The sequence below is a fragment of the Nothoprocta perdicaria genome, unplaced genomic scaffold (assembly GCF_003342845.1).
Source record: "Nothoprocta perdicaria isolate Ctin4 unplaced genomic scaffold, notPer1 scaffold_0, whole genome shotgun sequence".
NCBI classification, from domain to species: Eukaryota; Metazoa; Chordata; class Aves; order Tinamiformes; family Tinamidae; genus Nothoprocta; species Nothoprocta perdicaria.
Genome location: NW_020454092.1, coordinates 14306522 through 14328390, shown reverse-complemented (window position 1 = coordinate 14328390; position 21869 = coordinate 14306522). Strand labels below are relative to the sequence as shown.

The following is a 21869-nucleotide window of genomic DNA, read 5'->3' as shown; positions in this document are numbered from 1 at the left end:
CTATCTGCAAGCCAGTGCCTCCCTCCGGCGCAGCTCCGAGACCACGGCTGTGCTCGGCGTGAGGCCGGTGCGAGTCCGGAGCCAGACGGTGCCACGGGAACAGAGCGACAGCCCCTGCGCACGTCCCCGCTCACCTGAGCAGCCGCGGGGCTGGTCCGAGACTAAGGACCCCGCGCGCCGGCAGCCTCGACCGGGCGCTCGGCCGGTGCCCGCGCCAGCCCAGCAGCTAATCCCGGCGCGTCCGCGCGGGACTGGGAGAGCGCGGGCGGCTGCGGGAAGGAGCGGGCAGGAGCTGCGCACACCTCGCGGCAGCAGCTCCGAGCGGCTGGCTCGAGGCGCGGGCGCTCGCGGGGAGGTGCGCGCCGAGCCCGGCTCGAAATAAGCCGGAGCGTTACGCGTGCGGATCCGCTCGCGGGGAGAAGGGCTCAAGGTAAGAGCGGGAGCAGATGCTGCTCGGCGCCTGCCGGGGCTCCCGCGCCCGCCCGGCGCCCGCTCCGCGTTCGCTCCTTTGCCGCCCTCTCCTCCCAATGTGGTTTTGGATTTGAAGGAGGCGATTGGGAGGCGCTGGCAGCTGCCAGCGAGGCTGCGGTGGACGGGAGCTGCGTTCCCCTGGCTCCCCGGCACGCAGGAGGAACTTTTGGGCTTTCCAATAGCCCTTTCTCCTCCGCAGACACTTGAGCTCGTTGCAGGGATCGAGTCGCAGCGTGTCACTGCACCCCTGCCTCTGCTGCTGGAATAGCCCCAGCCAGCCCCGGAGACCCAGGAGGGAGCAGCGCTCGGGATTTGCTGTCTCTCCAAGGACAGGCACCTGCGAAAGGAGGCTGGAGAAGGGAAATTCATCTTGCTTTTCCAGATGACTGAAAATACCAACAGGATCCTGCCCCTCCAGTTTTCAGCAGCAAGAAGCATCAGGGAGCGACGGCTGAGCAACAAAAATGATATTAGTCAAATTTATTCCAGCATCTCCTTTTTCTCAAGGAACTCTATGCTCATAGGGATTTGCTGCATGCATTTCCAAGACTAAGGACCGATGTACCCCAGGTGTGTGCCAGCAGATCATGTGAGAATTTGCAGGTGAGAAACCCACCCCAGCAAGACTTTCTCTGCCCAGTTTGAAGTATATGGTTTGGTGTAAACACAGCAATTCTTGCTCCTTTCTTTCCCTTTTAAATCTCTCGGGCTGGGAGATTTCTTTTCTCACTGCAATTATGATCATTTGCAACATCAGTGCCATCAAAGATTGGAGCACTTTCCTCTCCCAGATCCTCCCCAGCGTTAACAAGACCTTGAACTTGGTGCAGCAAGTGGAAGCCACCACCAGCTCGGTGGTCAGTGTCCTCCAGGACCCCGAGCAGGACAACTACCTGTCCAACAGCCAGCCCATGAACTCCAGCAACTTCACAGCTGGCCTGGACCACCTCTTCCAGTATTCGTACTCGGACAATGACCAGCTTTACAAGGAATACAAACCCCCTCCTCGGGACGCCATTCCCCTGCCCAAGGCTGTCCTCTACCTGCTCATGGCAGCTCTGGTGGTGGTGGCGGTGGCGTATGCGATCGTTGGGCACCTCATCAAGGACCTCATTTACGATTTTGTAGGTGAGTGTCAGCATTGTGCATCGCGTGTGTGTGGTCAGAAAGAGCCACGGGGGCAGCCAGAGACTCTCCGTTGGTTCGTGTGGGGCTTAGACCAAGCCCTGAGCCTTTCACGTTTATGAGAGTGTGAATGTCCAGTGTGCCAGACCCAGCTGTGTGTTCGTGAACTTTCCAGAGAAAATCCTTGGGGTATCCTCCTTCCTAGGGAAAAGATGCCTCTGTGTGTGTGCATGTATGGGTGTCTGTATACATGTATATATGTGTGAGTCTGTGTTGCTGAAGGATCTTAAAATGCATCATCCAGTTTCAACTGTACTTGGATCAGAGGTTCCCAAAATGGAAAGTTTCAAAGCACCTACTTTAGGACATGGGATAATGGCCCACTAATGCCCCATGAAAGAGAAGCTGCAATAGGAGCTCAGCTCCTTATTAGACTTCATTGAATCAACAAACTCCTAGGAAACCTGGTTCACCAGTCTGGCTCCTTTGAACAGCACCTAGCAGAGTGATCATAGTGTCTGAGACTGGTACAGGATGCCTATAGAGAGTGTGTATTTTTGTAAGATTGGCCATTTAGCTTCATCCTCCTACTGATGGAGAAGATCCCTCGTCATTGGAAACAGCAGCTTAAGCCCCGTGCTGGCAGCTGCCACTGCAGGCAGGAAAATGTGCTTGGTTGGGGATGGCAAGTTCTCAGCAAAGGCTCCTGCTACTCACCCCATAATTTGTAAGCCTGGTGGTCCTGGGGAGCGAGGAGGCACCTCATCCCATCCCTGATAAGGGTCCACACTGGGCAACACTGAGTGATCCTTTCCCTGGCGCTTGGCAGCAGCCCCTGCTTTGGGACTCCTAGAGGGTTTTGCTTATCCTCCATGAGCGTGTGCTCAATTCCCTTCTGGATCTGCAGGCTTCCAGCCCCTACGCCGTGTCCTGGTGACGGTCACACCGTGTCCTCAGGGAGAGGGTGGCCTCGCTGCAGGGAACTGCTGGTGCGGCAGTGCGGATGGAGGCCGGGGGGATGCACAGAGGGACTGAAGTCCCTTATTCCTGCTGATGTGCCTGAACCCCCCTGAGATGCCCAGGGAATGAGGGGAAAACACCAGTTGGTGCCTGCATCAGAAAATCGCTGATGGGGGCAAGTGAAGCCCCATGGGCAGCGTGTCCCGGGGGGCTGAGAGCTGTGGGGACACGGCCTTTGGGGAGGAGAATGTGGGACAAGAGGGAGACGGTCCCCCCAACAAGGAGCAGTGTTGGAGGTCTCACATGAGGCTCAGCTATGAGCACCAGGAAGCTGCTGCTGCGGAGACTTTCTTCACCCCAGCGGATGGGAGCAGACACAGTCATAGAAGTGTTAAGTATAACACTTCAGCCACAGCCGCCGCGGCCGTCGTGGCTCCCGGCTCTGCTGCTCGGCTGCTTTGGTGCTGCCTTTAGTGCTGGAGGCAGCTGAGGTGTCACTTAAAAATCCAGGTGGTCCTGCCCAAGATTCCCGAGGGAGCACATCAGACCCCCCGGCTCCTGGCCGCAGGACCCCGTGTTTCCATGATGCTCCGGCCTCAGCATCCACACAGCGCGCGCTGGGGCAGCTCCAGAACCACTGTCCCCATGCGGGGTGCTCAGAAAGCCGGGCTTAATCCCACAGGAACGGTGTGTCCCCCGGGCAGGGAGGGAGTCTGGAGTCATGGGCCAAGGCCTGCCAAGGGGCTTCCGAACCCATTCACTGCACCAGGACATCCCGGCACGGGAACAGACATGGACCTCAACTCTTCCTTATTTATCCCACTCTGTAAGTAGCCCTTTCCCAGGCTTTCCCAGGAGCAAAACACCATGTGCAAGGCCAGACTCCTTCCCTGTGCCCGGGCTGGAGATGCCGTCTCTCTGATGACGGACCAGAAATCCCTCTATGGATGGAGACAGCCTTTCCCAAACTCCAGGTGCCCCTCTCAGCACCACAGGCTGCCTCTGGCTTGTCCTATTTAGCACTCCGGGCCTGTCTTCACGCTGTTGATACCCGGAAAATGAGGCAGTCCTTGGAGGAGAGCGGCCGAGATCGTGTTTGTTAGCACTGGCAAGCAACAGCCTTTAAAGAGGTTTCATTTGAAGGCGTTTGCATAAAATGACTTCGGGGACAGGACAGAGGGAGGAAGGGACAGTAAATAAGACGCTGGTCTATTAGCTCCTTGAGCACAATGGCCGGATTTATATACTCAGCAGCGGCACAAACCTCTGCTATCAGGGTTTCAGCACTAATCATATTTAGGAGGATACAGAGACAGATGGAAATAAGATGCCAAAGGGCTGGAGCCTGTTTCGGCGAGATTAAAGTGTGAATAGTTAATCGCTGCTTTAAACATTCACTCGGAGACAGCGAGGATGATTTTGCCTCCTCAGTAAGAGCTTGTAAGACACGGCTGGGAGAGATGAGGCCCCACGAAGCCTCTTGCGCTCACCAGGAGCACAAGGAGCTGCTTTTAGGATCAGGTTGGCATCCTGGATGGGCTCTCTGGGCGTCGCTGTGCTTTTTTAAGGCCTCTGCAAAATTCAGAAGGGCGTTTGGGACGCTAGCAATGATCTCCCAGCAGTTTCTTAAAAATTCAATTATAAGTTGGCCAGGCCTCCCCGAAGGCCAGGCAGCTGGCGATGGAGAGACAAATGATGCCACGATGTCCAGCGGGGCAGGGAGGAGCAGGAGCACTGGAGAGGAGCAGGAGCACTGGAGAGGAGCAGGGAGCACTGGAGAGGAGCAGGAGCATTGGAGAGGAGCAGGAGCACTGGAAAGGAGCCGCTGCATCCTTGCAGTGTCTACAAGGGAGCAGGCAGAGCTGCCTTCCTTCCAGGGGCAAGTTTGTCGCCCACCTCCTGTCCAAGCAGCCTGGATCCACATAAAAACCCTCTGCAAGAGCCAATGTCCAGCTTTCCTTAAGAGATTTGGCCAAGAAACGCCCCAAACTCTTTGGTTTCTCCCTGTTTGCTCCAGGCCGCCTGCCAGCCTCCGTCACCAGCCGCGGTGCCGCGCGGCCGGGCACAGGGACCGAGCGGCTCCCGGCGCTGGGCTCCCTGAGCCGGGATTTAGGTTCTTTTCTTAGCAGCGCAGAGAGGATAAGCAGCGGGGAACATCACCCGGCGGCTGCAGGCTGCGAGGACGGCAGTGAGCAAAGGTTTGGGCCCGCAGGGCTGCACCCAAACGGGGCAGCCGAGCCCCGCTCCGGCCCTTTGCAGATCCCATGGGGATGGAGGCGAGTCCCGAAGCCTCCGGCTTGTGCGGGGCGGCTGGATGCGACTCGGCTGCCGCTCACCACAAACTGGGTCGTGCTGTTTGGGAAGCGGCTTAGCCGGGAGCGCCGGCGAGCCCCAGCGCCCGGCTCAGCACCGGCTCTGCAAATTCCAAGGCTGTCGCCAGCAGATGAAGAGCCTAATTACTGCAATCCCGGCAAATCATCCCTCCCTGCCTCCCTCCCCCCCTGCCGCCTCCTTCTCCGGCAGTTCAGCGCAAATCGCCTTTATTTAAACACGCACAGAAAAAGGGGAAAAAAAAAAAAAAAGAGGAAAGGAGGGGGGAAAAGTTTGGTTTGAAACAAAGCGGTCGCCATGGAGCTCCCTGGAGAAGGGCGGCTCGCTGTCTGCCAGGAAAGCAGCCGGAGAGGATCGGATCCATCCGCCTGTGTGGGAGTGGATGCTTGGCAGAGGGGACGGCGAGGGGAGAGCCCCAACCTCATTCCTGCATTGGGAATCTCCAGGAAGACCCTAACTCGGCTTTGGGAAGGGGGCAGGTGTCCGGCACGATGCTGCTGGATGCCTTGGGGTGGGTGAGAATCCAACGCCGTCCTTGGAGCAGCTCCCTCTTCCCTTTGCCTTTCTGAACCTCTTTTGATTCCCTGGCCTTATCGGTGCCCGCCACATTTCAGGCTCCTTTTAGGAAGCGTCTCCTTGGACAATGAGGCTGTGCATGAGTGGAGCGCAGCTGGAAATAGCTCCGGGGGATCCTGCGGGGCGTCGGGATGCGCTTTGAACGGCTCCCACGCAGCGCCCCGGGGATGACGCAGCCCTCGGCTGCCTGAGGAAGCAGACCCTGCGTCAGCCCGGAGAGGGGCCTTAGCGCTCCCCTCGGTCCTGTTTTGGGAATGATCCGCTCGCGTTCCATGGAAATGGGAAAAGAAGGGATGGAACCACGTTCCTGTCTGTTTCCCCACCTCTCCAAAAGGTGAATAAAAGTTTGATCCCGCCAGCTGCAGCACTGTGGTTGGCTGGATCACACTTTGGTGCCAGTCTACCCCTGACCCCAGCCCTCCGTGCCTCAGTTTCCCCTTGGCTTCAAGGAGTCACCATGCACATGGGGTGCATTAGTGACTCCTTGGCCAGGGATCCTGCAGACCCAGCAGAGCATTTCGGATCCTGAGTGGAAAACCAGCCAAAACCTGCAAAACCAGAGAGGAAGAGCAGGCTCCAGCAGCAAGCTATTTAGAAAGATGTGAATTTGGGGAAAAAAAAAAAAAAAAAGGAATCTTCTTGCTCACAAATTACCATTGACAGAGGCAGGGAGCAGAGATTTTCTCGCAGAACAGCAGGGCGATTGCTTCTTGTTTTGCTAATGAAGGAGCAGAGTCTTTCCTGCAAGTGACATAGAGAGGAGTCTTGTGCCTTGTGTCGGGCACACGAGGGGTACCGTGACCTGGGGGTGCTGCGGCCTGAGCCGCTCCTTTCCCAGGGGAGAGCAGCCAGGGATCGGCGCCTCGGGATCTGTTCCAGGGGCAGGAAGCTTGTGCTTCTGGGAAAAGGGCTTTTTTAGCAGCGGTTTTCGCACCCTATTCCATTTAAAGCAGGTGAAATGAGAGCACGGGTTTGGATGTTCATCTAACAGGTTTCCCCTTCCGCTGTTTGTTGCCATCTCTGCCATCTCGCTCCCTCGGTTGCAGTTAAATTCCAGCTCTTTCTCCCGCCTGCCTCTGCTCTTCTCCCGACTGCCGGGACTCACCCCCGCAGGCAGAGGAACCTCGGGATTGCCAAGGTCCCAGCAAGCCCGCTTTCCTGGGCTCCTCCTATGCCCTTCCTGCAGGACCGTACCCACACCAAGGCGCTAAAATCACAGTAAAAGTGACTTTGACAAGGTTGGATTCAAAGAAAGCGGGGGGTTTTCTTTTGCTGGAGTTTCTGGATATCTCATTGTCTGTTGACTGCGTGGGGATGCGGGGACCGGTCCGTAATGCCTTATGCCACCCAGCAGCTGGAGCAGGAGCAGTTTTCCAGCTTCCAGCAACCAGAGGGCTGAGCTGGCACCTGTGTCGCCCCACGGACACCTTTCCCCATGGGAGAGGCTGGAGGGGCAGGGTGTGGGTGGCAGTTTTGATTGAGGCCACAGTCCAGACCTGCAAATCCGATGGGGGATTGTTTTATTGACTCCAAAGGGCTTGGAGCCAACGCTGGCTGGAAACTAAGGTGTGAATCTCCCGTCCTGCTTGGATCAGAAATAATGAGTGGGAGGAAGGAGGAGAGCGGAGGGGACGCGACACCTGCAGTGGCTCCACTCAGCAATTCCTCTGCTCCGGCTGCCCCTGCTCCCCTCCCAGCTGCATTTCCAATGGGATGGATTCCCTCTCGGCCACCCTGGAAGTAGCAGAGTGCGGCTCCCAGTGTGTGTCACCCAGGGAGGATGGGACAGGGGCTGGGACAGGCGCTGCGTGTGCCCGGGGCTGTGCGTGGGCCAGGGTGCTCCACAGGTGCTCCGGCCTCGCTTCCCTGGCCTTCCTGCCGGAGCCCGCAGGGACACGAGCGCTCACGCTGCTCCAGACCAGGATCTGCTTTGGCTGTGGGTGGCAGGGGTGTCTGATACTGCTCATGGGAACTCTCTGCCGGATTAAGGGATGGAGAGGAAAATTCCTGTCGCGACAGCGGGGATTTAGCCACCTTCACCCAGCAGCCCCTGTGCCCCGGCTGCCTCCCCACCCTCTGTGCTGCTGATTCCAGCCCCGCACCACGTTTGCTCCCAGAGGCTCCCAGCTCGTGCCTGTGCATTAAGTGGGGTTGTCAACCAAGCCCGACAAGAGCGAAGCCTCCACGGTCCTTCCACCCTGGAGCAAGGTCTGATCACACCAGGGCACTTCCCACAAAGGCTGGAGCTGGAGACATGAAGGGTTCGTCCCTCCTCCCTCCCAGGTGCAAGGATCTCCTGGTGCATGGATCTCCTGGTGCATGGATCTCCTGGTGCATGGGCATCCCAGGTGCATGGATCTCCTGGTGCATGGATCTCCAGGTGCATGGGCATCTCAGGTGCATGGATCTCCTGGTGCATGGATGTCCTGGTGCATGGGCATTGCAGGTGCATGGATGTCCTGAGTGCATGATCATACCCAGTGCATGGGTACTCTGCGTGCATGGATCTCCTGGGTATGCAGGTACACATGAGCCCAGGGACCCTGGTTCCCCCTGCAGCCTCCATGCCCTTGGACAGGAACCCATGGGAACCCATCGCATGGCCAAGGCACGAGGGAGGAGCTACCAGGGGGCATCAGTCCGTGGCTAGTAAGCCCTGGATGGCCGGTGCTCTCCAGGCTGGAGCCCTGGGACAGCGGCACGAGAGAGCAGCACGGCAGCCCGAGAGAGCAGCACGGCGGGCGCTCGCAGGGACGGAGGTGCTGACGTGTTTTATGATGGTCTCTCCGCGGCCCCGCTGGCAGGAAATCCTTCCCTGGCTCCGCACGGGAGCCGCGCTCTGTCTCCCTCCCCTTTTCTGCACATGGCAACACGCTGAAGTTACAGGCCATAAATGGCCACAAACAACGTGTAATTGTGTAATTACTTCACTCCTTACTTACACAGTCAAATCATAAAGGCATCGCAGTAAATACCCTCTAATGACAGCCTAATTACATCTTCCTGCAGATTACTGGGTAATTAGATCCAGCAGGCTCCAGAAATAATTCCCAGGGAAGCAGCGGTTGGGATTAGAGCGTTCAATCCTGCCTGCGCTTACCCGGGAATTAGACTGCCGCAGTCTTACACAAGTCTGCGCCTTATGGGGCCGCCCGGCCCGGATGCGTCCCTTCGGCACGAGGGAGCATTTCCACCTTGCAGACGGGGCCGATTGTGCTGGGAAGGCTCCCGGGATGCTCCCGGGCTGTCACGTGTCTCCCTGCAGCCCCTCTCAGCCTGTTCCCCGTCCTCCCTGCTGGAGCAGCCCGTGCTCCCGACGGAGCTTTAGAGCTGACGTCAAGGAGCGCAAGCCGAGGTCCTTAATGCTATTTGGAGGAGACAATCTCGTTACTGCCTTCCGGAGCCGCGAGGAGGGCGGCAGCTCTCCGGGGTGCCCGTCCGGCCAGCGCAACCCTCCGCCCGGGCAGCCGTGAATCCCCTAGAGGCCCAAAACCAGGAAATCCGAGGGGAACGGAGACGCAGAAGAGCCTCTGAGCTTGGCTGACGATGTGACGGCTTTGTGACGGCTTCCCCATCGTGACGGCTGGGACTGGGACCCCAGGCTGTGCTGGGCCATGGACGGTGCGACTGGAGCTAAGTGCCTGGGCTCGGCCTAAGCGCCTGGGCTGGGACTAAACGCTGGGATTGGGACTCTGAGTGGGAGAAAATTCACCTGTCCTGCAGCGGCAGGACGGCACGGTGGGATTCCCCGTGACTCAGATTCGTTTCTTCTGGGAAGTGTTTCTGCCTGCATCCGTGGAAGAGGCGAGCGCTTGTTCTGACGGGCCCCACGGCCGCCTCCATGCAGGGCGGAATCGCAACTGCGTCTTCTGCAGGGACATCAAGGACTCGAACTAGCCCGTGTCACAAAGGAGAGGGACGTTGTTCCGCTGGCAGCCGCAAAGCAAAGCCCCTCAGAAGGAAATACCCGCGGCCGGTGCCTTGGTGCGCCCGTGATAACCGTCTCGCGTTATTTCGTTAGCGGGCACATCTCTCATCCGCCGTGCCCTTCCACTTTCCTAATTGGCAACATAGCAGGTCCTGGGCTTTGCTCGAGATCCTCCCTGCTCAGTGGGATTCAGAGATAGTTGGATCATGTTAAAGGGAAGTGATTATAGGCGCTGCCGCTGGTGCCTCCTCGCCGTGTTAACCTGTGTGTGCCGCACACAGACCCTGCGACCGTCACAGCCACTGCAGCCCGCGCGGGCGGCGGGATGTCCCCAGCGCTGCCAGCGGGGCCGGGATGGCTCCAGGCTTCCCAGGCTTCCTGGGTGTCCTGCCAGGCACAGCCCCACGGGGCACGGCGGGGGGTCGGGAGTGCTCCTGATAAGCCCAGATCCCAGCCATGGCTCCCACCCCACAAGCCTGGGACGAGGCAGCAGCTCCCCACATATCCAGAGGCTCACCCTGTGCTTTTTCCCCCTCTCCTTCCAGACTGGATCTTTGGCCCCAGCCCGGACGACAACAGCAACAAGAGCGACGTGAACTGCATCAGCCACAGCGTCAACGAGCCGGGCGAGATGGCCGAGGCGCCGCGGCGCCGCGACCGCCAGCCGCAGGACGTGGTCATCGCCGTGGGCGAGACCTGCCACCTGCCGCAGCAGACGTGACGGGGACGGGGCCGGCGGCCGCCCCGCTACGGCCGGGGCGGGAAGCGCCTCCTTTTTAACCTCCTGCTGCCGGCGAGTTTGCAGGTCCCGGGAGCATCTTGGCAGCATCGCGGGGAGCGGCGCAAAGCCCCGCCGAGAGCGGCCGCTGCTGGACTGAGCAGTGCTGCTCCTGCAGAGCCGGACTGGGCCGGGGCTGCTCCCGTCCCGTGGAAATGTGCCCAGCGGGCGGGAGACACCGGTGCTCGCGGGGCAGGGGCTGGAATGGGGCAGGAGCCGCGGTGACCCCCGCTCATCCTGACTTGGCCAACCTCTGGGCAGGGCGGGCGGAGGAGCCCTCGCCAGGGGCTCGTCGGTCCTGCCCCGACACCTGCCCATGGGTTTAGAGCCTTTGATTCTTCCCTGTGAATAGAAAAAAAAAAAAAAGAAAGAAAGAAAAAAAAAAAAGACTGCACCAAGCAAACAAAGATCCCGAGAGAAAGGAACCGGAGAGGAGGCGGCTGGTGCTTTCCTTTGCGCTTGTCCTGTGCCCTGGGAGGTGGTGGGGGAGAGGCAGTAGCAGGAAGATGGGGAGACTGTGTGAGAAGCGCGGGTGTTTGTGCAACACCCCTGGGACCCCTGGGGTCAGCAGAATGTGGGGCTGCGGCGTGAGCCGGGCACCGGGGAAGGCACCAGGAGGTCCGCGGTGACACGTTATGGCAGGGGGAGACCATCTAGTCACTCGTCCTGTGTCCAGGATGGGAGCTGGCCGTGCCAGGCCCTTGCAGAGCAGGGCCGGTCATTTGCAGGAGGTGTCAGAGCTGGAGGATTTCATCCTAAATCCCAGATTTCCACCAAACTCACCGTTTTGGAGCCATTAACCTGTCTGGGAAACCAATTCTCTCAGCAGTTTTGTAGCTCCTGACCAGGGAGAAAACCTGCTGGCATGTGGCTACCCCAAAGGGTAAATAGCTGTTGGGGAGATGAGAGAACACCGGCAGCATCCTGGCTTTTGGGGGGCAAAAATGAGCCCATTTCTGCTGCATCCCTTAGACTCACCCCAGTGTGGCCACCTGCTCAGTGGCCAATGCCACAAGGGTGCTGCACTTTCTGGCTCCGTGCTGGGGTGGGATGCTCCCGATGCTCCTGATGCCGGGAGTTGTGCACGGACCATGGCACCCACACATCTTCCCAGGATTTTCCAGGTCCTTCCCCTTCCCTCCTGGGTGCCATCAGCAGATTGCTCATGTGTCCCTGCTACCGAGTCCTGCCCACTCCTCCCTGCCCCAAGGGACCCCTCTCCTTCGTCTCCTCCAAGCGCATCCCGGTGCCCCTTCCCGGCAGGGCTTTTGTTGTCATTGCATTTTCATTTCAAAGCGTGGTGCTCTCTGCGCCAGGACCGCGCGGAGGAGCCTCTGGAGCAGCGTGCCAGGGCAGGAGCCAGCGAGGTGCCCCCCAAGGTGAGAAGAGCGGCACAAGCAGCCAGAGCTGCCAGAGCGTTACCAAACCGAATAGGAAATAGTCCTGAGGGTTTGGGTTGGATTGTAAAGGCAGGAGAAAGGCCAGGAAAAGCTGCACTGGATGAGCTGATTTTCCCATTAAGGGGGTCCTCCAAGCTCCGTCGGCTGGACCTGCTCCCCCATACGCTGGCCATGCAGACCCTTGGCGTCCCCACCATGTCCTGTAGGTCCACATGGACCCACAGGAGAGACCCACTCCCCCTTCCCTGGTCCTTGGTCCCGTCCAGAGCTGGGGCACCATTCCTGGGGCTCATCTGCTCCTGGTGGCATCCCCAGCAGCTGCGGGAGGTGAGTTAGGGGCTTCCCTCCCTGCAGGAATGCAGCGTCTCCTGCCCGGCGATGGGGTGATCCAAACCCCCAGCATCTGCCAGTGCCGCATCCCCGGAGCTGGTGCCAAGGAAGGGTCCCAGCTCCCTCCTGTGGCCACGGGCACGGAGGAGCGGGCACCAGTGCCCGCGCGGTGCCCCACTGCTCGCACTGGGGCTGCAGGCAGGGCAGGGAAGAGGCTACAAAACACCCCCCTCCTGCCTGGGGGTCTGAGCCCGGAGCCCCTCTCCGGGGGGACCAAGAGGCGGCCAGGCCCCTGCCCGGGCATGGGGGGGGGTCCCGAACGGGCAGGGTGCTCCCTGGAGCAGCGTGACCCGCCGGCCCCGGGGCAGAGCGCGCGTTTCCACTAAACCTGGCCTTTCGGGCCAGGCTCCCAACGGCGCCGGCCCCGCGGCGGCTCCATGGGGCAGGCGCTCGGCCGTGGGGCCCCCAGGGCGCTCCGGAGGCGTGACGGGCCGTGAGTGCCCAAGGCTGCTCCTTAAGTCCCTCTCTCCTGCCCTAAGCGCCTTAGGAAGCACGGCCGAGAGGCGCCAGGGCTCTTTATAGCAGCCCTAATCCGCACGCTCCCGGGCCTGGCCTTGAACGCCAGGCAACCCGCCGAGGCAGCGGCATTCCCAGCACCGCCTCCCCCTGGATCACATCCCACCGGAGCCGCTCCTGCGCTCCGAGCCCCTTTGCAAGGGACACCTGGGGGCCATTCCTGCCCCCAGCAAGCACCGTGTCCTCTCCTGGCCTCGGCCCGGGGCAAGCAGGGCTGGATGGGTTGGCCACGATGTCCTGCCCAGCAGCACCGCGTCTCAGCAGTGAGATGTGGGGAGTCTCTGATGTCTGCTCGAAAGGCTGAGCTCGGGCCTCGGCCTCGCTCTCAGCTCTGGTGTCCCTCTCCTTAGGCCAAGTTCCTCACGCCAGAAGGCAGGTAGAGCATCTCGCAGACCTCTCTCTCTGCCATCATGGGCCAAAATCTGCCAGAGAGCTGGGAAGTTTGTGGGGAAGGAGAGGGAGAGCCGCAGAGATGCACAGCGTGAACATCGACCCTGTATTTGCAGGAGGATTTGCGGTTTGGGCCAAGTCTGTGGCCTGTTGGTGCAGCCTGAAGCACAAGAGTGTTCTTAGAAAGCCACCAAGGGCTGGCAGTGTCCTGCACCACCCCTTGTAGCAACAGGGAAACTGAGGCAATCTGGTGTTCCATGCATTCCTGGGGCCACTGCAGCCCCATTCCAGGGGTTCTTTCAGGCCAGGCTGGGCTAGGATGAGAGCAGATTGATTTCCTCAGAGGAGCAATTGAGATTTTTCTTCCCCTCCCACCAAGGATGCAACTGGGATAGTGGGGGCAGTGGGAGTGGGATTCCCAGCTCACAGCATCGCTCCAGGATGTCCCAAGGTCCCAGGCCAGCACGGTGACCAGTGGGACCTCTCCAGGCCGCAGGAAGATTCAGGATGCAGCCAAGGGACCTAGTCCCTTGGAGCCAAGTCCTAGTGGGATCCATCCATGGATTTGGTGCCAATTCAGGCGCCCCAGGAGCTGTCTGGATGCTGGAGAGGGGCTGGAGCTGCCTGTGCAGGAGTCCCTGTTGCCCCGGGCTGGCTCACTCACATTCAGGCTAACCTAGTGCGGATTCTCTGATGTGTAATAGGGGTTGAGCCTGTGCTGCAGCCCTGTCCTCAGAGGCTGGACACCCTCCAACCTCTCTCCCTTTGCCTTGGCTGCCTCTTTGCATGAAACTCAGAGGAATTTCCTGCCTGGGAGACGTCTAATTCTCTGCCAAAGGCAGCCGAAGGCGGCCAAAGGAGAAGCGGGGTCAGGCGGACAGCTGGCTCGCAGGCATTTTGCTTCTCGAGGACAGTGTCTCTGCTGTCCCCAGCTGTTTGTGACCCCGCTCTTCCCCCTTTCCCACCCTCTCTCCACAATCCCAGGTGCTGCGGCAGAGCTGCGAGCAGGATCACACAATCCTGCAATTCCAGCCCTGCTTCCCTCCATCCCTCGGCTCTCGAGGGATCCACCTCTCCCATCCCCACCAGGCTCGTCGCAGCCGGCGTTCCCACTCCAAAGGTCCAAAGCTGCTGGCGTCACGCGTCTGCACCGGGCCAGGGAGCAGCTCCTGCTGGGAGCAGATCCAGGCTTTCCTTGGGAAAAGGCACCATGGTGGGATGCAAGGGCTGGACAAGCGCTGGGGGTTTCACATGGGGCTCACCGTGTGGTGGGCTGCTCTGAGCCCCACCTCCCAGGGGCCTGGGGCTGAGTTGTCGTGCTTCCTGGTAAAAGCAGCAGCAGGAAGGAAGAGCTGGAAACAGGGCTCTGCCAAGGAGCCTGAAAACCCAGGAAGCAGAGAAGACCCCTACATTGGGTTGTTTTTAACCTGGAGGCAGCCCCAGATTGGACCCACGCAGCTCCCCCTTCCCACGCACCCAGATATCATGTACATATACACACCATATGTGTGTATACCTGCATGTGCATGGCATGCACCTCACAGCCCCGGTGCCAGGCTCTCACCTTCCCAGGAAAAGATGACTTTTTCACAGAGCCTCCCTGCAAGGAACCGCTGCAAACGGCTTAACGGGCTGCGTTTGTTCAGGCCTCACAGAGCTGCACGGCCCGGAGGGAGCGGGAAGCCCCGAGGACTTTCAAACAGCTCCCGCTGCTCCTTATTAAAGTGTTTTAGTGCCTCGTTAGGAAGGCCTAATCTCGGTGTATATCCAAAAGAAGAATATTAGCTGGCTGTGCTTTCATCCTCGCCGTGCCAGGCGGTTCCTGGCAGCGGCTCCTGGCCTGCCTGCCTCCATCCCCTTCCTGCCTTACCTGCCGGAGCCGATACCAGGCCTGGGCAGCGGGATGGCAGCCCCTGGCCGGGAGCAGCCCGTTCCCTCGGCCGGGAGCAGCCCATTCCCTCGGCTGGGAGTGGCGGATGCCACGGGGCTCGGGGCAGGCATGGGAGCATCCCGGGCTGGCGCGCACGGCCCCGGCACCGCGCTCCCGGGCTCGCCGAACGCGGCTCCTTGCGGGATGCTCCTCCCAATGCCTGCGCTCGGTCACGCTGTCCGGCCTTTGGGTGACGCACAGAGCCGGCCAGTTGCTGCGGTTTAGGATTTGGAACAGAAACAGCCTGTGTGTTTTGTTTCTAGGGCTTTCTTCATGCCTTTTTTCTTTTTTTTTTTTTTTTTTAAAATAACAACTAATCCGAACAGAAAACGGGGACGGCCTGCACAGGTGTGCTGGCTCCAGCAGCTGCCTCTCCCCTGCAGGGCTCACACCTCCAGAGGCGGCAGCACAAACGGGTGCTGTGGCCGTCACGGCAGGCTCGTCTTGGCTTTGGAAAGGCTGGTGTTTTCACAGGAGCCAGCCCAGGACAGAACCAGCTTCCCAAGACCCCCAAACCAGAGCTGCGGCTGCTCCTGCCCGGCCCCGGGCTGGGAAAACCTCTGCCAGGCACCAAGGGGGCAGCTCGGGCTGCACAAAGCGCCATGGAGCCAGAAGGCCAAGCGAGATGGGGATCCCTCGGGATGTGTCAGGGCAGGGGGACCGTGGGAGGGGGCTCCCTGCGGCTCCAGGGACATTTCCCAGCAGGACAATCCCAGCAGGACTGAGATTCTCTCCCCTCGCCGAGACGCCTCGTGCACGCAGCAAAGCTCCACCAGCGGGGCCTGGCAGAAACGCTACCGTTTATTAAGCGGCTGTTGTAGCTGACAGTGGTGTTCAACAGCGTCACAGGACTCGCCCCACGTCCCCCCGGAGCCGCAGCTGGCTCGGGACATGCAGGGGAAGGGACAGGACGCAGGGGCTCAGCCGCCCGGCGGGAGGCTCTCGGTGCCGCGGGTGCTCGGGGCAGGCGGGCGCACGGGCTCGTGCCAGGCAGCCCAGCCCTGGTTTGCCGGGATTCCCAGCACCTCGACAGACACCACCTCTGGGAATCGGAGCTGTGTCCTGCTCTTGGCCTCTCCGTTTCCTCCCAGGAGAGCCCCGGGATCTCCCCTGCTGCTGCTGTGGGAGAGCTGGGTGCTGTTGACTGCCCTGCTAAGCACGGCCAGCCCGCACCCCTCCTGCTCTAGAAATAATCCCTGCTTCCTCTCTTGGTTTCCCACTGACTTCACGGGACATTATCCCAACTTCCACCACCTCAGTAAGGAAATTCAGACTGGGATTCACAGACAGAGGGGAAAAGCGCAAACCCCAAGCGGGGTCATGTCTGCACTCAGCCAAGGGCAGAAGCACCCACCAGTAGCAAAGCTGGGACCCTCCAGGCCTGTCTCCTTGCCGTAGTGCAGACGGAAGAGCCCCTCTCCTCGAAGCGGGAGCCGCAGGATGCCAAAGTCCTTCCCGGCTTCCTCGTTTACAGGGAGCGGTTTCTGCCAGGCTCACACACAGCTCCAGCCTTAAGCCATGCGCTACAAGCCAGCGAGGGGGTGCTGGGAAGCGTGGTGTGCGCGTGGTCAAAGGCACAGGGAGAAGCCAAGGCTACAAGGACAGCGACGCCTCTAGAGCAGGGACAGTACAAATCCACCCCAGCAGGAGAACCTCATGTTCCTGGTTGCCGGCTGGCTGCAGAGACCTGTCAACATTCATTCCGTCACCATTCAGATGGAGAATCTTGGCCTTCATCGTGCTGCATGAGGGAGAGCATGAGACTTCTCGCAGTAGTTTGAACACCACGGACAGCCAGGCTGTTTGTGCACTTCCACTCCACCAAGAGCAGCACTGCTCAACAGGGGTCTCCTTGTGATTCAGTCACAAGGTGGGAGACAGTCCAGAAGCAGAAGAAGAAAACTGGATCTCCATCTCCCATAAAGTGCTCTGCTCTTCTCATGTGTAATCTCCCTAGGCAGACACTGGCCTTAAAGGGAAGGCCACAGACACGCAGATTTCAGAGCTCTGCTCACAATCCTAGCCCACAGCTCACACCAAGCATGCTGGTGCCACCAAGCTGTGATGGGTGGGAGCATCTCCAGCCTGTCTGGGTTGTGGATTTAGGGAAGAGTCCCCTGTTTTTGCAGATGAGAAGCTGAGGAATAAAGGGCTGATGCAGAACCAGGGAGAGATCCCATGAGTCCTGCTGTCCCAAGCATCCCCCACCAACCCTTCACTGCCAGCTCAAAGTGTCCCCTATCAAGGACAATGAGCCACCAGGTCCCTTCATGGGAAAAGCCACCTGCAAGCATCACCCTGTAGCAAAGGATTAACCTTACGGGGACCCACCTTGCTGTGCCTCTCCCAGGTTTGCCATGGGGTGGGCACCCCGTCCCAGGCCCTAGTGTGTGTCACCAAACCCTGCTGGGGGGACTGGGCGTCAGCGGGACAGCACGACGCAGCCAAGGGCCCTCTCCCCCTGCCCGGCCAGGCCGCCCTCCCAAGCGGAGACACACGAAGCAGAGCAGATGGTTGGCAGAGCTGGACTAGGAAGGTGCAGCCATGGGCTACAAGAACGTCACGTCATCCTGAGACTGGAGCCAGCGCCAGTGGGCATCATATTCCAGGTGCACTTTGCTGTTGAGTTTGCAGTTCTCAAAGTCAGAGTCGGCGTTCCAAGCCTTCCCGCTGGAGTTCCCCTTCCCCATCCTCTCCCCAGCCCCTGAGCGCAGCTTGGTGTCTTTGCCCGGCTCCAGAGAGGAGGACTGCTTGCCCAAATAGCCATTGGCCACTTGGGGCTCCTTGGGCAACCTCTGCTGGTCCGGGCAGCCCCAGTCCTGCGGCGGCCCGGCGGGCGCGCGGTCCGCACGGGGCCACTCGTGCTCCGCTCTGCCCCTCTCCTGCTTGGCCGAGACGCCCCTGTCGTGGTCAATCCTGGCCCAGTCGTGCTCTGCCCTGGCCAGGGCTCTGCCTGGCGCAGCTGCAGGCTCGGCAGCATTCTGGGAATACTCATCCATGTCATCGGCCAGCGTGTCCAGGTAGCTGCCGAGGGAGATGCTGTCCAGCCTGTCGTTGGGGTCCTGCAGGCTGTCCCAGCTGCCGCGCCGCGACGCCTCCTGGCTCCCCACCAGGCTGTACTGGCTGCTCGTGAGGCTGCTGCAGCGGCTCGTCAGGGTGCTCTTCTCCTCCAGCAGCCATTTCACCGCCTCGATGCCCTCGTTCACCACCGCCAGCTGCTGCAGGATTTTCACGTCCACGGCTCGCAGGTGGGCCTGGCAGGGAGAGGGGGAGCACGCGGGTGAGCAGGAACCGGCCCCAAACCCGCCAGCCACCCCGGCCGCGCTGCCATCGTCCCCACGGCCAGGTAACAGCATCGCTGCAGCCGCCACGGCGCTCAAAAGCTGCCCAGTGAACAGCAGGCATGAGGCGGGAAAACATCCGTCCTTTCCAAGAGATCCTGTCCCAAGCACTGGGGACACTGTCACCTGGGACCAGTGACATGCGGCCACCCAACACCCCCTAGAAATATATAGAAAAATATAGAAAATTTATGTCACTGCCTCCTATGGGGACCAGAGCAAGCAAATAACTGTAGTCACTGGGTCCAGAGCTGAGTCCGGAGCATCCCCTGAAGCTCTGCAAAGCTCCAGATCAGGGAGGAAAGCACCATCATTAAGGGTAAGGACCTTTCTGGACCTTATCAGCACCCCCAGGGCCTGGGCACCCCCCTGCCAGCTCTCATGCACTTTATCCCCCCCCTTCTCATACAAGTGACGCGTCTGACGTGAGCCAGGGCAGCGAGGTGCCCATGTGACACACCGGGATCCAGAGTCCAAGGTCTGGATCACTCCCAAAGCCCCCGGCCAAGCGCCAGGTTTGCCAGGAGGTGGAAGAAAACAGAGGTGACACAAAGGATGAGCCCTGGCAGCGCTTGGGGACGGGACAGCCCGGGGCAGCAGCTGGGGAGACGCAGGCAGGGACGGCAGCACCGGCACTGCCGAGCCCTGTCCCTCCGCGCCGGGTGGAAGCTCCTCACAGCACTTCGACTGCTACAGAAACATCTGTTTTCCTGACGGGAAGGCCGGCCTGCCAAGACATTCTTGCTTGTATGATACTCGCTGCTGAAAGCCCCTGGATTTCCCCTGCACAGGATGGAGATGTGCGGCCAGGAAAGGGAGTAAGAAGGGAGGAGAAAGAAAAAAAACAGAGAGGGAGAGAAATCCATTGTGGGACAGGCAGGGGCAGCCAAGGCAAGGCAATGTTTGGGGATGTTCCTCCAACACGATGGACTCCTGCGGACACAACCCCTCCAAACCCGCCGGGCTGCCCCAGCACGGGCAGCTTCGGAGCCTGCGGGATGCAAGGCAGAGCTGCAGCCTCCATCCTGGCACCGGCTCCCGCTCTGAGTCCGCCCCACTGACACCCAGCCATGCCGCGAGTCAGGGCAGGCCACGGATCGGCCTGGAAAACCTTTACTGGGGCCCGGGGAGGAAGGAAAACTCAACATGGGCAGTGATTATGGGCATCCCGCAGAGCCCTCTGGATTCCCACAAGCTGGTTCTCCAGCTCATCCCAGGCCTTGCTCCACACGAAAGCAAACCACACAGTCCCCCAGGACCATTCCCAAGCACAGCAACTATTCCCAAGCATCTGGTGCCCTTGCAGTCACCCGCCTGCTGGTGACCCGCGGGTCTCCCGAGATCCTCATCTCCGGTCCCACAATTAGCACAGCAACAAAACCAGCCGAGGAAGGAGCTTGGGAAAACTCCAGGCAGAGTTTTGGCACAGGACACCTCTCACTAGGCAGGACACAAAGAAAACGGGGAAACATTTGTAGAGACCCTGACAATGACCCCGCTCCTGCAAGGCCCATCACGCTGGATTTAAAAAAAATAAAAGCGATGAGAAAGTTGTAAACTGCCCAAACTGGGGCAGGAGCCAGCTTTGAACTACGGAAACTTCCTTTCTAGGCAAGCTATTTCTAAAACTGCCTACAATGGACTTTTCTGCGTGTTTTACTAAAGCATTTGGCCCTAGCACAGAGGAGACACTGGACTAGGAAGCCTGGTAATTCCCAATGTCTTCCCTGGCATCTGAGCAATCGGGTTCCTCCCTCTGCCACATCCAACTGCTGCCGTCACGGATGCAACGGGCAGAGCAGAGCCCTGGACTGAAAAGCTGCTCCGAGATCAGTGGGCTGGAAGCCAGTGAAAAAACATCCCCTATTTTTCATTCTCTGGGACGAGCTGGCAGCCGCTTCCCTGTTATTTCACGCCACTGTTGCAGCCCCAGCAATTCCCTGTAAGGAGGCAAGGTCACATGGAAGGACATCGGGAGCCTCTCGGACAGGTCGGACACTTTTTATTCCCACCCGGCGCAGGACAGGAGCGGAGCGAGGGGACCTGGGGCTCTGCGGAACTGGCACCTGCCACAAACCCACCCAGGGCTCCCGTCAGCACCAGCAGCCGCTGCAGGACGAGGAGCGCCTGGCAGGGAAACTGCTTCCCGAGGCTCCGGTGCCTGCGGAGAGCACTGGCACTCCCCTCCTGGGACATATTCCTGGGGGTATTCCTGGTGTCTCACACAGGGCTCAGGCCGGCAGCAGGTGGTATGCGGGAGCAGGAACAGGGCCCCTCTCCTCTCCCGAGCCAGGGCACCGGGAACCAGCACCTTCCACCTTTGAGGAGGTGTCTATCCCGGGTGCAAAGCCAGGGATAAATGGCCAAGAAAGCCTGAAGTTGTGCAAAAAAAATCAAAATAAAAAGGAGGGTGGATGGACACACTCCTGGGGCTGATCACTGCAGCTTCAGCTTCTGCAGGGCCTCGAGTAGAATGAAAAACCGGGCACCAAACCCAAGCCACAGCAGCCTAAGGAGTCACACACCAGAAGGGGTCTGGGGCCCACCCCTGCCCAGGGGGCACAAATTAGCAAGTGGGGATCTGCATTTTCACCAACAAAACAAACAAAACACTCCCATCCTGTCCCCTCCTGTCCCTGCTGTGTCCCCAGCACATCCGAGCTGGGAGCCTCCTTTGAAGCCTCCTTTGCAGGGCTGCAAGCCGAGGTGCCAGCACCTGGGGCGCCTGCAAAGCCTGGGGCTGGGCCCAGCCCGCCCTGCAGCAAGGCTGGAATCGCCCCCTCCCCACCCCAGTCCGCCTCCGTCATTCCCGCAAGGAGGAATTTGGCCCAAGGGATGAAATATCCTCTGTAGATTAGGAAGCAAAGGTTGGAATTTGCTCTTTTCACCCACCCACTCCCGGGCAAGTTCCTCCCTTCAGCTGGCGCTCGCTGGAGCCGCGGGGCGGGATGAGGGACGGGGGCGCTTGTCACCTTCCCGGCATCCCTGCTCCGGGCTCCCGGCGCTGCGGGAAGCAGCCTGGGAAAAGCAGAGCTCCTTCCTGCTCTGCAAGGGCCTGGGACCTTTCTCCATAGGGATGAAGGGCAGCAGGAGGGGGATGAGCGGCCGGCCCCGGGGACACGGGCAGGGTCCCCAGCTCGGGCCAGTGCCGCACGCGGAGACCTCCAGGGCAGCAGGAGGGATGCTGGCTATTTTTAGCCCGTTTTCCTATGGAAACGGCGCTTACCCGACCCTGCTTTGAGCGTGTGGGTGCGTGGGAGCGTCCCTTCCCCCAGGGCCGTTTTAACCCGTTCCCAACGTCAGCCGCGTCTCCGGGAGGAGCGGGATATTCCGAGAGGAGCAGGATATTCGCTCCCGTCACCCCGCATGGGAAAAATGCCGCGGGGCCGCCGGGAGGACCCCGCAAAGCGCCCGCGCGGGGGCCCTGCTGTCCCCGGCGGCTCCCCCGGGACCGGGCGGCTCAGCCCGGCTGCGGGTGACGTTCAGCACCCGGCACGGCCAAAACGCCGCCTTTTCACCCCAAAACGGCTCCGGGAAAGGGTCACCCTCACTAACCCGCCCGGGTCACTCTGTCCCCAGCAGGGCCATGGGCAGCGCCCGCCCCGGGAGCAGCGGGTCAGCCCGGCAGGGGCAGAAGGGCGGGTATTTACCCGGAGGGGGGCAGTTACCCGCCCCGGCCCCGCGGCACTCACCAGCTCGAGGCGGAGGGCGCCGAGGCGCTCGGCGAGCGGCG

The 21869-nt window shown here is 60.3% G+C and overlaps 2 protein-coding genes across 2 annotated transcripts; one reads left to right on the top strand and one right to left on the bottom strand.

Moving 5' to 3' along the window:
* The first annotated feature begins 788 nt into the window (after positions 1-788).
* Positions 789-10112, top strand: LOC112959620. Its single transcript, XM_026053676.1, has 2 exons — positions 789-1599; positions 9937-10112. The coding sequence occupies exons 1-2, from the start codon at positions 1122-1124 to the stop codon at positions 10110-10112; spliced, it is 654 nt and encodes a 217-aa protein (XP_025909461.1). The 5' UTR covers positions 789-1121.
* A 6075-nt stretch (positions 10113-16187) lies between these two features.
* On the bottom strand, positions 16188-21867 carry LURAP1 (leucine rich adaptor protein 1; the record flags this gene model as incomplete). The annotated part of the gene is made up of 2 exons (XM_026053665.1): positions 16188-18049; positions 21829-21867. Coding segments are annotated over 2 exons (744 nt in total), but the record flags the coding sequence as incomplete, so codon positions are not given.
* Between the last annotated feature and the right edge of the window lie 2 nt (positions 21868-21869).